Source organism: Urocampus carinirostris, chromosome 17, assembly GCF_059441175.1.
Source record: "Urocampus carinirostris isolate Australia breed hairy pipefish chromosome 17, RoL_Ucar_1.0, whole genome shotgun sequence".
Taxonomy (NCBI): domain Eukaryota; kingdom Metazoa; phylum Chordata; class Actinopteri; order Syngnathiformes; family Syngnathidae; genus Urocampus; species Urocampus carinirostris.
Genome location: NC_142365.1, coordinates 22,602,501 through 22,615,649, shown reverse-complemented (window position 1 = coordinate 22,615,649; position 13,149 = coordinate 22,602,501). Strand labels below are relative to the sequence as shown.

General features: G+C 39.6%; 1 protein-coding gene across 5 annotated transcripts in view; it reads right to left on the bottom strand.

Moving 5' to 3' along the window:
* Positions 1 to 13,149, bottom strand: part of specc1 (sperm antigen with calponin homology and coiled-coil domains 1) — a 92,547-nt gene that overhangs the window by 54,914 nt on the left and 24,484 nt on the right. For all 5 annotated transcript variants that reach the window (XM_088320853.1, XM_088320854.1, XM_088320855.1 and 2 more), the window contains 2 exons: positions 2,322 to 3,802; positions 305 to 476 (listed from right to left, as the gene is read on the bottom strand). In XM_088320853.1, the coding sequence (XP_088176979.1) occupies positions 305 to 476; positions 2,322 to 3,802 (1,653 nt within the window). The remainder of the gene's footprint in view (positions 1 to 304; positions 477 to 2,321; positions 3,803 to 13,149) is intronic.

Here is a 13,149-nt window from a genome sequence, read left to right as displayed (position 1 = left end):
GCACATGGCAAGCAAGGATCTTGGTTTGGGTTTGACTCCCATTCAAAGTTATGCATTTATATGCAATAGTATGTAATTGTGATCAGTGATATATAATGACTGATCAGTTAATATGCAACTACGGCACTTTTGTGTTTTTAGTGCCACCAGCCCTTCCAGTAGTTTGAATTCCATGTGCCTTATCATCTGGTGTGCCTTATATATGAAAAACATTTCACAAAAAAAAATTATTGATGGTTCCTCTTATGGTCGAAAAAATACGGTAATTTGCATGGAGTCTTGAAACAAAGATAGTCAAACCTACTTTCCAAGTCGAGGACTGTTTGATGTGTGTGAACGTTGACCGCCCTCTGCTGCTCCACCTGGTCTTCCAGTTCAAAGATGGTTTCCTTCATATCCTTCACTTGTTTCTCAGCCAGGATGCCTGCCTCCTCTAAGGCATTCACCCGCTTCATAAGTTCATCCTCCCGCTCTGCCTGTGTGCATTTTTCAATTCAATATATGAACAAACAAGAACAACTGTGTTACAAGGCTCAAGAGTTTCAGAGCGATAACTAAGAATTGTCAAATTTGTGTTGGGACATTTCCAACCACTGTGAATTATGATAAAAAACACTGTGTTTACAGGACTACTAGGCACACCAGTGCGTCTTATATGCGGACAATAATGGAAAATGTTAAACCATATGTGTACAATTGGCCACTAGGGACATGTAAGGTTATTCACAATTGCATGACTTTGGATTCAACAGGAGTCGAACACGTTTTGCGGCGAGGAGAGCGACAGAATCTATCCACGAGACCACTAGGAATACAGAAAACACATGAAAAGGCATTAGGTCTTATCTCATGATCACTCTTTTTTAGTCACAGTACCAGATATGTTAGAGACATCAGGAAACTAAAAAATATTCAAATTTGTTATAAATTGTTTTCACTTTTTCTCAGCTCAAACTAATAATTGTAAGTTTACATCTCTCAGGGCAACCAAATTATTTCCCACAATGCATTTATCTTCTTTTGATTCAGATTGACCATATAACTTCCCACAACGCCTTTCTTATCATTTAGTTTTAATACTGTGTGCATCGTAAAGACTTTGCAAGTTGGCTGTACCACGGACCGGTTTAATGTCTGACAATAATCTCACGGCTGGGTCCAATAATAACATCAACAATTTGGTACTGTCATTAAAAATAGTGTGATAATGAGATAAAGCCTAATTTTTTCATGTGACGGCGCGCTCCCCGCTGCAATCTGTGTTCGATTCCCCTTGGATGGAGGGTCTAATGTAAGATTAATTCATCTATAAATATTATGCTCCATTTACTTTGGAAATTGCCATTATATTATTGTAAAATAAGTGGATTTTTGTACTTTTTAATGAATAAAGTACAGAAATCCTTCATTTATCGCGGTGGTTAGGTTTCAAAATAAACTTGACATAGGCGAAATTAAAAACAAAACCTCTTTAAAGGCCCAAACATTCGTTTGCGAAATAAAAATAATGTATACAGTAAACATTTATTCATTGTTTATGACCAATTAGTACTATCTTCGGGACAGTTTAGCCAATCAGAATGCAAAACACAATGCACGATGTAGCAAAACCATGAAAAGTAAACTGCGTATAGCGAGTTATCAATGTATCTTGATTTATTTAGCATAAAGTATTAGAGAAAGGAGAAATGTTGGAAGTTGATCTTTCCTCATGTTTCGTGGCTTTTTAAATGCAAATTGTTTGTTTTTACATATCTTGCATAAATATTTACAACTTGGCCGATCAAAATAATTCTCCCCTCAAAAAGTACAAATAACTGCAGCCTTTGGGGCACTGTCTTCAAGCGCTCGGTGCTACGACCACTCGGGAGTGTTTATTTAGCCACGGACTGCTACATCAACAAGACCCAGCGGCCTACAAAGCAGCGAAGCAGAGTGGCAAGAGAGCGGTGTGCCAGAGGAGGAAGCAAGGTTGTTGGGCCGGGCTAACAGCTAGGCTAAAGGCTAAACCCTTCAAAACGCCTCTCCCATCCATTTGCCTCTCCAACCTTCGCTCTCTGGACAATAAACTGGACCATTTACAACTGGAAGTGACATCGAACAGCGAGATGATGAACTGCTGCGCTAAAATTCTGACGAAGACATGGTTAATCTTATCTATCCCGGCTGACGCTCAAGGAAACTGTGTGGGTCAGATGTATCGACATTTCGTTCTATATACACGTGTACACGAATGACAATAAAGTAAATCTGAATCTGAATCTGAAATAGACTTTACTGTGTCGGTTTTATCCAACCCTCGCAAAAACATTTCCACGTACCTTGGACATGCTGGCTTGCTCGTGCTCCGTCCTATCATGGGTCTGCAGCATTTGCTGTGTGAGCTCAGTCAACTGCAGCTCCAGGCGGTCCTTCTCGGTGCGGGTTGTCTCGAGCAGATGCTGAAGCTCGTTGTTCTCCCTTGCACTCTGCATGGCTTTAAATTCACCAGCTTTCTGCCTCTCTATGTCTACCTGCGCTTTCAGACGACTGTTTTCCACACGGAGACAGTCAGCTGTCACTTTGTTATCTTCGGCCGATTGTGCAGCTTGCCCCCTTGCTTCAGTCTCACAATCCAGTTGGGCGTGAAGCCGTTCCATCTCTTCTTGCAGTTTGTGCACCTGGCCCTGGGCCTCCTGGTGCTCTGCCTCCAGAGCGCGAAGGCTGCTTGTTAGCTGCTGCTGGATGTCCACCAGCTTCTCCCGTTCAAAGCGCGAGCTCTCAACTAGCTCGTCATACCTTTGTTTAAGTTCGACGAATCTTAGGCCTTGGCTCCTAATCTCATCCTCCCTCTTGGCCTGAGCTTGGGACTGCTCCTGAAGCCGACCGGTCAGTGCTTCATTCTTCTGGGAGAGCAGCTCGGAACGTTCCCTCTGCTGCTGGAGAGAGGCCTGCTGAAGGCGGTTCCCCTCGGCAAGGCGCTCATTCTCAGCAGTTAGTTCTTGCACCACTTGCTGCTGGTCAGACAGCTCCTGTAGAGTGGCCTGGAGCTCTTCTGACGTGCTGTGGTGGTTTTCCTCCAAACGGTGTATTTGTTCGGTCAGACTTTGCACAGAAATGTCACGTCCACCTGTTGCAGCTTCACTGCTGACATCGCTGCTTATTGATCCAGAACGAGGGATTTTTTCAAACTCGGACGAGTCAGGCGATGGAGAGTCCTTGACAGAGCTGGAAGAGATGGATCTTTTCACAAGGCTGACGGTTGGGCCCGAGTCTGACAGCAATCCATTCTGAAGTTTAGAAGAGCTACCAGACAAAGGCAAGGTATCGAAAGAGAGAAGCCTTTTCTTTATTGCTTGGTTCTCTTCATGGAGGTTTGCCAGCTCTCTCTGAAATTTTGCATTCTTTTCCCGCAGCTCCTGAATCAACAAAAGAGCCTCAGCGAGCTGCCCATCACTTTCAGGGGACGGATCTTGAGGCAACACTAAGACAGGTGATGGTGACGGGGCAGAAGTGGAGGCTTTACTTTTACAACGTTGCAACTCTGTGCGAAGATTGCTAATTTCAGAGTCTTTGGCCTTGGCCTGGGCCAACAGTTCCTTAACCTGACATTCCAGGAGACCTTTTTCCTGGCCTTCTGCATCCCCACGACACTTTGCCGAGCCCCGTGTTTGCTTCGCCAGGGTAGAGAGACTCGACGTGCTGGCGCTGGACACTATCCTCTTAGTTGAGGAGTTCCTCAACTGGTCCCGCAGTGAAATGCGCTCCCTTGAAATCGAAGTTTGGCTTTCCCTTGGGGCCGGGATTCCAGACCTCTTGGCTCCTGCGACACACACCAAAGTAGAGAACTTAGATGGGAAAACGTTTAAATTAAAAAATGTTTTGCATTAAATCAGCCAGAATCGAATCTTTCCACTGTGAAAGATAGAGATACTGATTGATTAGTATTTAAATGAAGAAATACATATTACAAAGGTAACAGCACGTTTACAGTTGTGGTTCATTCAAATACATATAAAATTACAAAAGCTTAAAGTCATGGCCTTGGTTTTATCATTACAAATCGAATCATAAACATACTCAAACTTTATAGAATACATGAATGGTTTTGAGGCCCACACATCGAAAATAGTGTCAAATCTCTATGGGCAGACGTACACTGGTAAAACATTGCCATATCACAAAGTGAAATTCAATACCAACTGTTGCTCTCACTGTTAATTCATCATTACTGCAAAGCGTTACTGTGAAGTTTCCAAAAGCACTAATGTCGGTCACAGGCAAAAGCCGATTTCAGACTGTCTGAATGGTGACAATTATTTTATTGTACATTCTCACCAAATTAACAAACTGTGACAATGAGTGAGGGGAATGGAAAATTGTTCTAGTGTATCAAAACAAAGCGTAAAAAAACTCTTCCAGCATAGCTAAACAGTAAAAAGAATATACATCAAACAAACGCCAATAAGTTACATCTACTTATATAACTAGTGCTTTTTAGGAAGATAAAGCAGCACAGATTATAACGTGCAGCATCAACTGTGGAAGAAGCTCCCAATACTCTTTTATATTCCAAGCATGTGCAGCTGACTTTGAAGAAACGAAAGGTTCTTTCACTACTTCTTGAACCACATCAAGTTGCAAAGATTTTAAAAGTGCAACTGGTGAAGATATTCAGCATATGACAAGAGTGGAACAAAGCACCTTTTATGTGCCAGACTGATAAGCTTTAGAACTGTGTAATTAAATTCTTTTATAATACAGAGTTGCCGCCTTTATGCAGAGCACCATACAACAAAAAACAACTCTGGTCTATGAATGACAGAATGAGAACAACACTGGATTTGACTCTTTAAGCAGACAAAATATACATTAAAAAGAGGAGCGAGTTAATTTTTTATGTATTTATATAAGTTTTTGCACACAATCACTTTTCTAAATTCAATTCACTTTGGCAGAGAAGCTGTGAGGACACCAAGCAAAAAAAAGTACATGATATTAAAGCAAAATAAAAGCTTGATTATTTTTCCTGAATCAATGCCATAGTTTACCGCCAGATTGTTTACCAACCAAAGAAAAACATTACATTTGTATTCCAAAGGTTTTGTGTACATTCAAAGTCCCCAACACACCATAATTATCAATGGTAGTAACATAAAAGTTGTGACATTTTAAAACTAATGACAATACGTTTTTTGTAAGGCTATTGATTTTTTGGAAATTTCATTTCAGACACATAATGGCATTTACTCAACCAGAAAAGGCGTTTTGTGTGCTTGAATTTGTAAAAACTGAATTATACACTGTTGTTCAACATGCATTTTAAAGAAAATTTGGAAAGGAGCCACCAGAGAAGAAGTCCATTGTGGGATGGCATGGCAAATTCATAACGTGGGATGCTTATACCCAGTGTAAAGAATGTGATTCACCTCAACTTCAGATGATGCGATTGAACAAGTCTGGACTGCTTCCTAGTGATCAAATCTATTAAAGAGCCACTAGGAAAGAACACTGCACGTGACGCCTTACAAGCTAAATTCAGTCTTGACCCTTGATAGACTAGCTTGTGACTTCTGCATGGCAATGCAACAGAAGATGAAAGATCACTGGTTTAACAACCGGCTTATTTTTAGAAATGATGCGAATTTCCACATAAATAGCAAAGTTACACGAGCATAACACTTGCTTATGGGGTACAGGCAACCCACATCAACTTTTTGAACATTAGCGAGATTTACCAACGGGGAATGTGCTTCATGCTATCTCGAAGGAAACTGTCAATAGACCATTTTTCCTATTAAGAGCATCAGTCAATAGTGAGACATAGCTCGACATGCCGAAAAAAAATTGGTTAATGGATATATTGAGTGAGAAAGAGTCTTGTGACTTAATTTTCCAGCAGTATGAGGCGCCACAACAACTGGAGCCTCAGGGTTACTGGGTTTCTGTACATGACACAGCCAGACAGATGGATTGGACAGTCCTGATCACGATCTCATGTCTGGCCATCCAGATCTCCAGATCTTACACCATGCGATTTTTTTGTGGGGATTTGTGACAGGATTTGTCTATGTGCCCCCTATTGCAAAAGGCATGGGTAAACTGAAGGCACAAACAACAAGCTGTTGCAACCATTGACAATGCAATGCTGGGACGTGTTTGGCAAGTCAAGTCAGGTTAAGTCATTTTTATTTGTGTAGCCCTTAATCAGTCTCAAAAGGCTGCACAGACCACCGATTTTTTTGCAAATTACAGACTGTTATTACATCATCCCCTGATCTAAAACCTACACGAGGGCACTTTAGTTATTTCTTTTACTTTAAAAATGTATTATTCGCACCACCATTTGTAAATAAATGAACTTTTACAACTGGAGAGCTGGTTTAACTGCAATAGAAGACAATTTAAACACAATTACAAAATTTTCTTGAAAAAAATGAACAGTGTAACCAGAATATGACTATCAACTTGATGTGTGTTGTGTGACCAATGGTGCTCACATTGAACATCTTTGAACATTTCAAGTAAAAAAATTGAGTTTATAAGTGATCTGAATTTACCGGATGTGTTTTTACATCTTTAATAGTTTCTAAGATATTCAACGTCAAAATGACTTTTGGAACACCCTTTATTTTATCAAAGAGAAACTTTCTTCTGGTATTTCAAAAATTCTGTGATGCCTTATTCATAAATGAAGACAAACATTTTTTTTATTTACTACAAATGTCTTCATTCCTGATTAAACACAGATATCGTGTACTATTTTACCTTCTACCTAAGATGTGCTTTTTTGATCATAGTTTAGGTCTGGATGAAATCCAAGAACATCAACGACAGTCTGCTTGCCGGGATGACACTCTTTATTTTCCAGGAGGGGTCATGGGTGAACTGTCAACATGAAAGAAAATGTAAGCCAGCTGGCAATTGAAGTGCCTTTGTTATCACTGTCACAAAAAGTCATCGCACTTTGAAAGAATAACTCCACATTGTTTACGGCATTTGTTATAAGCTCCAAAACATGGCGTTCTTACTATTCGACTGACAACATCATGAAATGGGTCAACCAGCACCTACAAGTCAGACACAACAGCGAATTTCTGTCTCTTGACTGCAATCAAGAGATTCCAATGAGGCATTGGAGTCTGACAGCATGGCACAATGACTTGTCAGAATGGTTGAATGCATTTTTATAGCTCATGGATAGAAAAACAGCAATTAGACTTTCTTGTATGAAATCATGACAGTAAAGCAAACAAGTTAGCGAACTTGCTAAACACATTTAACACTTTTCTATTTTTATTGACACTTTTAACAGCAAATAAACACATTCACAATTTCATTATATGATATTCTAACAATATGAGGTTTGAACAATTTTTATCGACACTTTCAACAGCAATTAAACATATTCACAATTTCATTATATCATTTTCTAACAATATGAGTTTTGAACATTTTTTGTCGACTCTTAACAGCAATTAAACACATTCACAATTTCATTATATTACTTTCTAACAATATGAGGTTTGAACAATTTTTATCGACACTTTTAACAGCAATTAAATACATTCACAATTTCATTATATCATATTCTAATAATATGAGGTTTTAACAATTTTTATCGACACTTTTAACAGCAGTTAACCAATGTGAAAAGGGCAATACTAGTGGGATTTCTTCCCACCCTCCCAAGCAGCATCCTCCAGTCCTTTGCCCGGGATGCTCAGATGGGTCCTCTCCCTTCTTACTTCTACTTTCCACAACCACCCAAATAGCCAGGCTGTTTCTGCCGGGACCCCGACAGTGGAGCAAGTGTTGGTAGCATAATTGGCAGTCGAAAACAGTAATCAATTAGTCTCACTACTATTTACTGTGTCAACTAAGTTTAATAGAGGGTACAAATTAGCTAATTTCCTCAGTGTCTAAGCAATCATAAGGTTGTCCAAGTTACTTCCTTTTTATCACGATTTTTTTACACTCCAAAGTACTCAAAAATGACGCAACAAAACCTGAAAACAATTGGAAACATTCTACCAGTCAGAAGAAGCAAAAACAAAAAAACAAAAGAAAAATGACAGCTTGTCTTTCCTGCAAGTACGTCACATTGGCACAAATTCACTGTGCCAAGCATTGTCCTGAGATCCGAATAATAAAATTTTCACCAGTATGTCAACAGGACTTACAAAAATGGAAAAAATTGGAGGACTTCTTGGAAGAGGGCAATTGTCAGAGTACATCTGTAGGGAGGAGACAAAAAAAAGCCCAACACCGAGCAATAACTTCCCATTGACCTCAACGAAGTAGAGGCCCAGCCAAATTAGTCCCCACAGCACATGAATGGTTACTGTTGCAAGATTTAGCAGGCGCCTCTATTTTTCCTAATATATTTTTTTATTACTGAAAGACCGATTAATCAATTGTTGAATATAGATGATCAATCAATTCATTTCAAATATCGGCCATATGACAGATTGTTTTTTTTTTTAAACATCATGGCCCAAAAATAGTTCTAGACAAACCCTACCAATAACGCGGTTCATTTTTCACGTCTTGATATTTCACTGATTAGCATAATGCATTGTGTTCTGTACTGTGATTGTCTAAATATTCTTTCCCCGTTTTCTCTACCTGAGCATAAAGTCACAGTTATTTTGTACACATAGGTAAAACAGCTAGCCCAAAAAAGGGCAAAAGGGCATTATTTTTTGGTTTCAATGTACAATAGAGTACTTCATGGTATAAAATTTGTAAGAAAAATAAGGTTTCTACTTCATGGCTTACACCTATCAAGGTTTTTTTTTTTGGGAAGGTAAGCTCTGCGATAAACAAGGGTTCACTGTATTGTAAAAGTACCGTATTTTCCAAACCAAAGGCCCACCTAAAACACCCAAAGTGCGCCTTATAAACTTCTTACAAGAAAATACAGTGGATACAAATTGGAAACAATACATTTTCATTTTAGGGCAGCACGGCGGCGCAGTGGTTAGCGCATGTGCGGCACAGTTCATGTCATGGGAACCTGCTGCGTGGGTTCAAATCCAGCCCCAGATTTCCTGTGCGGAGTTTGTATGTTCTCACCGTGCTTGCGTGGGTTCCCTCCGGGCACTCCGGTTTCCTCCCACATTCCAAAAACATGCATTTCAGGTGAATTGGCCGGTCCAAATTGTCCCTAGGTGTGAATGAGCGAGTAAGTTGTCTGTCCCCGTGTGCCCTGTGATTGGCTGGCAACCAGTTCAGGGTGTCCCCTGCCCACTGCCCGGAGATGGCTGGGATGGGCTCCAGCCCCCCCGCGACCCTAATGAGAATAAGCTGTACAGCTGATGAGATGAGATGAGACATTTTCATTTTGTTGTTGCACGTCAATCACTGGCTGTCTAACTGCTCAAAAGGGGGATACATTGGAGTAATGACAGCAAACTAACCATGAATTAATTATTTTTGTTGAAAAACCAGATGTCAAAATGGTAATGTATGTCTATGAAATACAACATGGCGGCACAGTGGTTAGCGCGTGTGTGGCACAGTTCTGAGGTCATGGGTTCAAATCCAGCTACCAACCTTCCTGTGCGGAGTTTGCAAGTTGTGCCCCTGCTTGCGTGGGTTTCCTCCGGGCACTCCGGTTTCCTCCCACATTCCAAAAACATGGTATATCAGGTTAATTGGCCGGTCCAAATTGTCCCTGGGTGTGAATGAGCGAACAAATTGTCTGTCCCTGTGTGCCCTGCGACTGGCTGGCAACCAGTTCAGGGTGTCCCCTGCCCACTGCCCGAAGATGGCTGGGATGGGCTCCAGCACCCCCGCGACCCTACTGAGGATAAGTGGTGCAGATAATGGATGGATGGATGGATGTCTATGAAATAAATTATTTTAATCAAAATTTTTTTTAATGCAACCTTAGCCCTAACTGTAGTTTAAACTCCATGCACATTATATATGAAAAATATACCATAACAGACTTTTTTGAGGTGCACCTTATAATCCGGCGCGCTTTATAGTGCATAATATGCGCTACTCTGAACATATTATTTTGCTGGTTTAGCATGGGCAACAAGTACCGTGCATGATTGTTGTCACTGAGTTTACAAAAAAAAAAACAGATTAAGCAAAGGGTATATTTGAGTTTTTCAGTCATTTTTATAATACACTCTTTACTTTAATTGAATTATCTTTATTGCCACTGATATCAAAGTTGTGAAATATTGTATGCAACAAGATTACACAGGGCAATCTGAGGTAAAAATGTAATAAAGACTTTTTAGAGAAAAATAAGATGCAAGACTGTCATGTTAAACGGAGCAAAAATATTAACAATGTAGTGCTTAGAGTCTGGCCCAAGTTATAATAATAGTGCAATGTGTATCAAATGAAAAATAATAGTGCAATGAAAAGGAACGCGATAACACTAAGCAACAAAAAAAATCCCCAAAATAACTCAAATATAATTTCACTGTTTCTATGATATTTATACAATTATTTCTAAAGGTTCGGACAATGGCTCTGTAAGAATGTCATTTTTATTTGTATAGCCCTTAATCACAAAGAGTCTCCAAAAAATCAATTTTTTGAGATATTTATGTATTTATGCATTTCTAATGAAACATTTTTTTTAAAGTGTTAATGTAGGTATGGAACAATTTTATTGAGTTATTATATATGTAATTTTCAACCAAGTAGAGGCCCAGCCAAATGAATCCCCACAGCACATGGTTACTGTTGCAAGATTTAGTAGGCATCTCCATTTCTTCTAATATCTTTTTCTTTTAAATTTGTTTAAAAAAAATCTACATATTTTTGAAAGAACAAATTAATTCTTTAATCAATTTAGTTATATATTTGTATAAATAGATAAATAATTTGAATATAAATATACAACTATAAAAAATCCTTTACAGAAAATATTTTGTATAGTTTGAACTGGTAATATGTCACAAAGTAAAGGATGAAATGTCATTGCCACAAAGTTTGTTTTTCAACATAAATATCAAAGCTACAAGCGAAACAATGCGTATTGTACGATGTAATACTCGAAATTTTGGAAGAAAAAAATAGTTTTCCCCAGTATGAGTATTCTCACATGCTGCTGCCCGTCAATGTGAGGAGCAGGATGACACTTTACACTGAAAAACAACAGCGATCAGATGATAGAGGTGCTGTATCAGAGACAGATCTCGACACTTCTCCTGCTACTGGTAATCAGGGAAACCAGTACGATCCGTTTCATGTGGGGGAGCAAACCCCCTTCCCAAAAACGGCCTGAAGAGGGACGGGCGCCACCAGGCTGTACTTGCTTTATGTAGCTAGACACACCACAGGGAGTGGTGCCTCGACAACACTGGCGGTTAAGGTATCCATGATCCCTGAACTAATGACATTTCCGACACTTAATATAGAAGTCTAAAAATAGTAAAATAACATATCACTTAAGCAAATGTGATGCAGCACGAAAAAACAACAACAAAAGAAACCAAGGGAGGAAATTAATGCAGTTCTTAGAAAAATACACATCTCTTATCAAGCATCTTTAAGCACTGGAGAAGGAAAATCATACAAATGTACAAAATTTATATTTTTCTCCATGAGAATGCCAGAACAATCACATTGGCCTCCCAAAACAAACATGTTTGAACCTTTCTTTTTCCTCAGTTCGCACGAGTGCAAATAAGTGAATAACAGCCCTGAAAACAAACGCTCCGTTCCTGGATTATAATTTAGTGTCAATTCATCAATAGCTGACAGTATGCAGACCACAGTCTATGGTCTAGGCCAAAGTGCTTGTAATTTAGTGGAGAAACCGAAAGGCTCCGTTTTACTGCAGTCATTGCAGAGTGGTTGGGATAACAATGGCCTCAAGTTGCAAAACATAGTTTAGCATTCATCTTTTCTGCAGAGTGCACCAGCCAACAAATTTCAATACGTAATGCAAATAATGGATAGAATGATTGATTCAGATGCTTGATCTCGAGAGTGTACCGAGGGCAGGTCTGATGTTCATGAGCATAAATTAAAGCAGAGAAGTGTCATTTGAAGACTAATTGGAAGAAAAACCACCACAAAAGCAGAAAAGCAAAAGTAGGTAAAAATATTACACTGTATTGTTTTCTTTAAAAACTCATATCCCAAATCAGTCCATTTTCTAAACAGTTTTAACGCTTGTGATAGAATTAGATATTTTAATTATAAATTCAGGAGTCATTGTATAGTAACTTTAGTAATGTTCAGTACATCAAAAAATATGTAGTTTTAGCACATACACCTAAAACGCAAAAGGTCCCTGGTTCGAGACCGGGTGGAAACATTTGTTGGCCTGGAGAGGGATGAGCACCACCAGGCTGTACTTGCCCAAGACACACAACAGGAAATGGTGACCCAAACACCTTAGTGGTTAAGGGATCTACCCCAACCAAACCCAACTTTTTGTTTCCGTCGTGCAATGGTTAGCACATTAGCATGACTCGGAAGAAGACTGTCTAATATAGGATGGTGCCGAGTCTTGCACTGTCTTAGCCGCCGACCCACACAGGAGGGGCGACAACCTCACCCATGTGCCAATGTGAGACCCAATATTCCTACCTGGTTCAAAGTGGATAATGTGTGCAAGAGTGCTTTTAGATAGGAAGACGCCAAACAAGGAAGGTCAAAGCAACCTAGTGAGTCAGCTCAAGTCTTCTAATATTCGTGATGCCTAATCTAACAACCCCCTGTTTGAGTGCTCACTCAACTAAACTTAAGATTTTTATTGAAGGTTTGTAACTCCCCTGTTGAGTAGGCTTCAAAGTCAACTCATCCCACCCCGTTTCTGTAAGCAAAAATCCTATAGGTTAGAGTGGTCCCCAAAAGGCAATATTGATTGGTACAAAGAAAATGTCTCTAAGTTGTTACAATTACTGTGATTTAAATAAACACTTAAAACCCAGGCTGTCTTTTGTCATAGTTTTACAGAAAACAAGGCAACAGTTACGGCCAGATTTACGCTCGCAAGCAGTTTTAAATATCTTCCTTTGAGACCCACTTTAGTATGCAAATTTGGCAGAGGCACATTTTGCTCCGGGCTGCATAGATATGCGAGAGTGTTGTTCCAAGCTCCGATTGCAGCTTCTTGCGGGTATACTCCTGCCCTACTTCCGACGACTACACAGACCATGCCAACTGAAGACAGTCGCTAAAGAGACA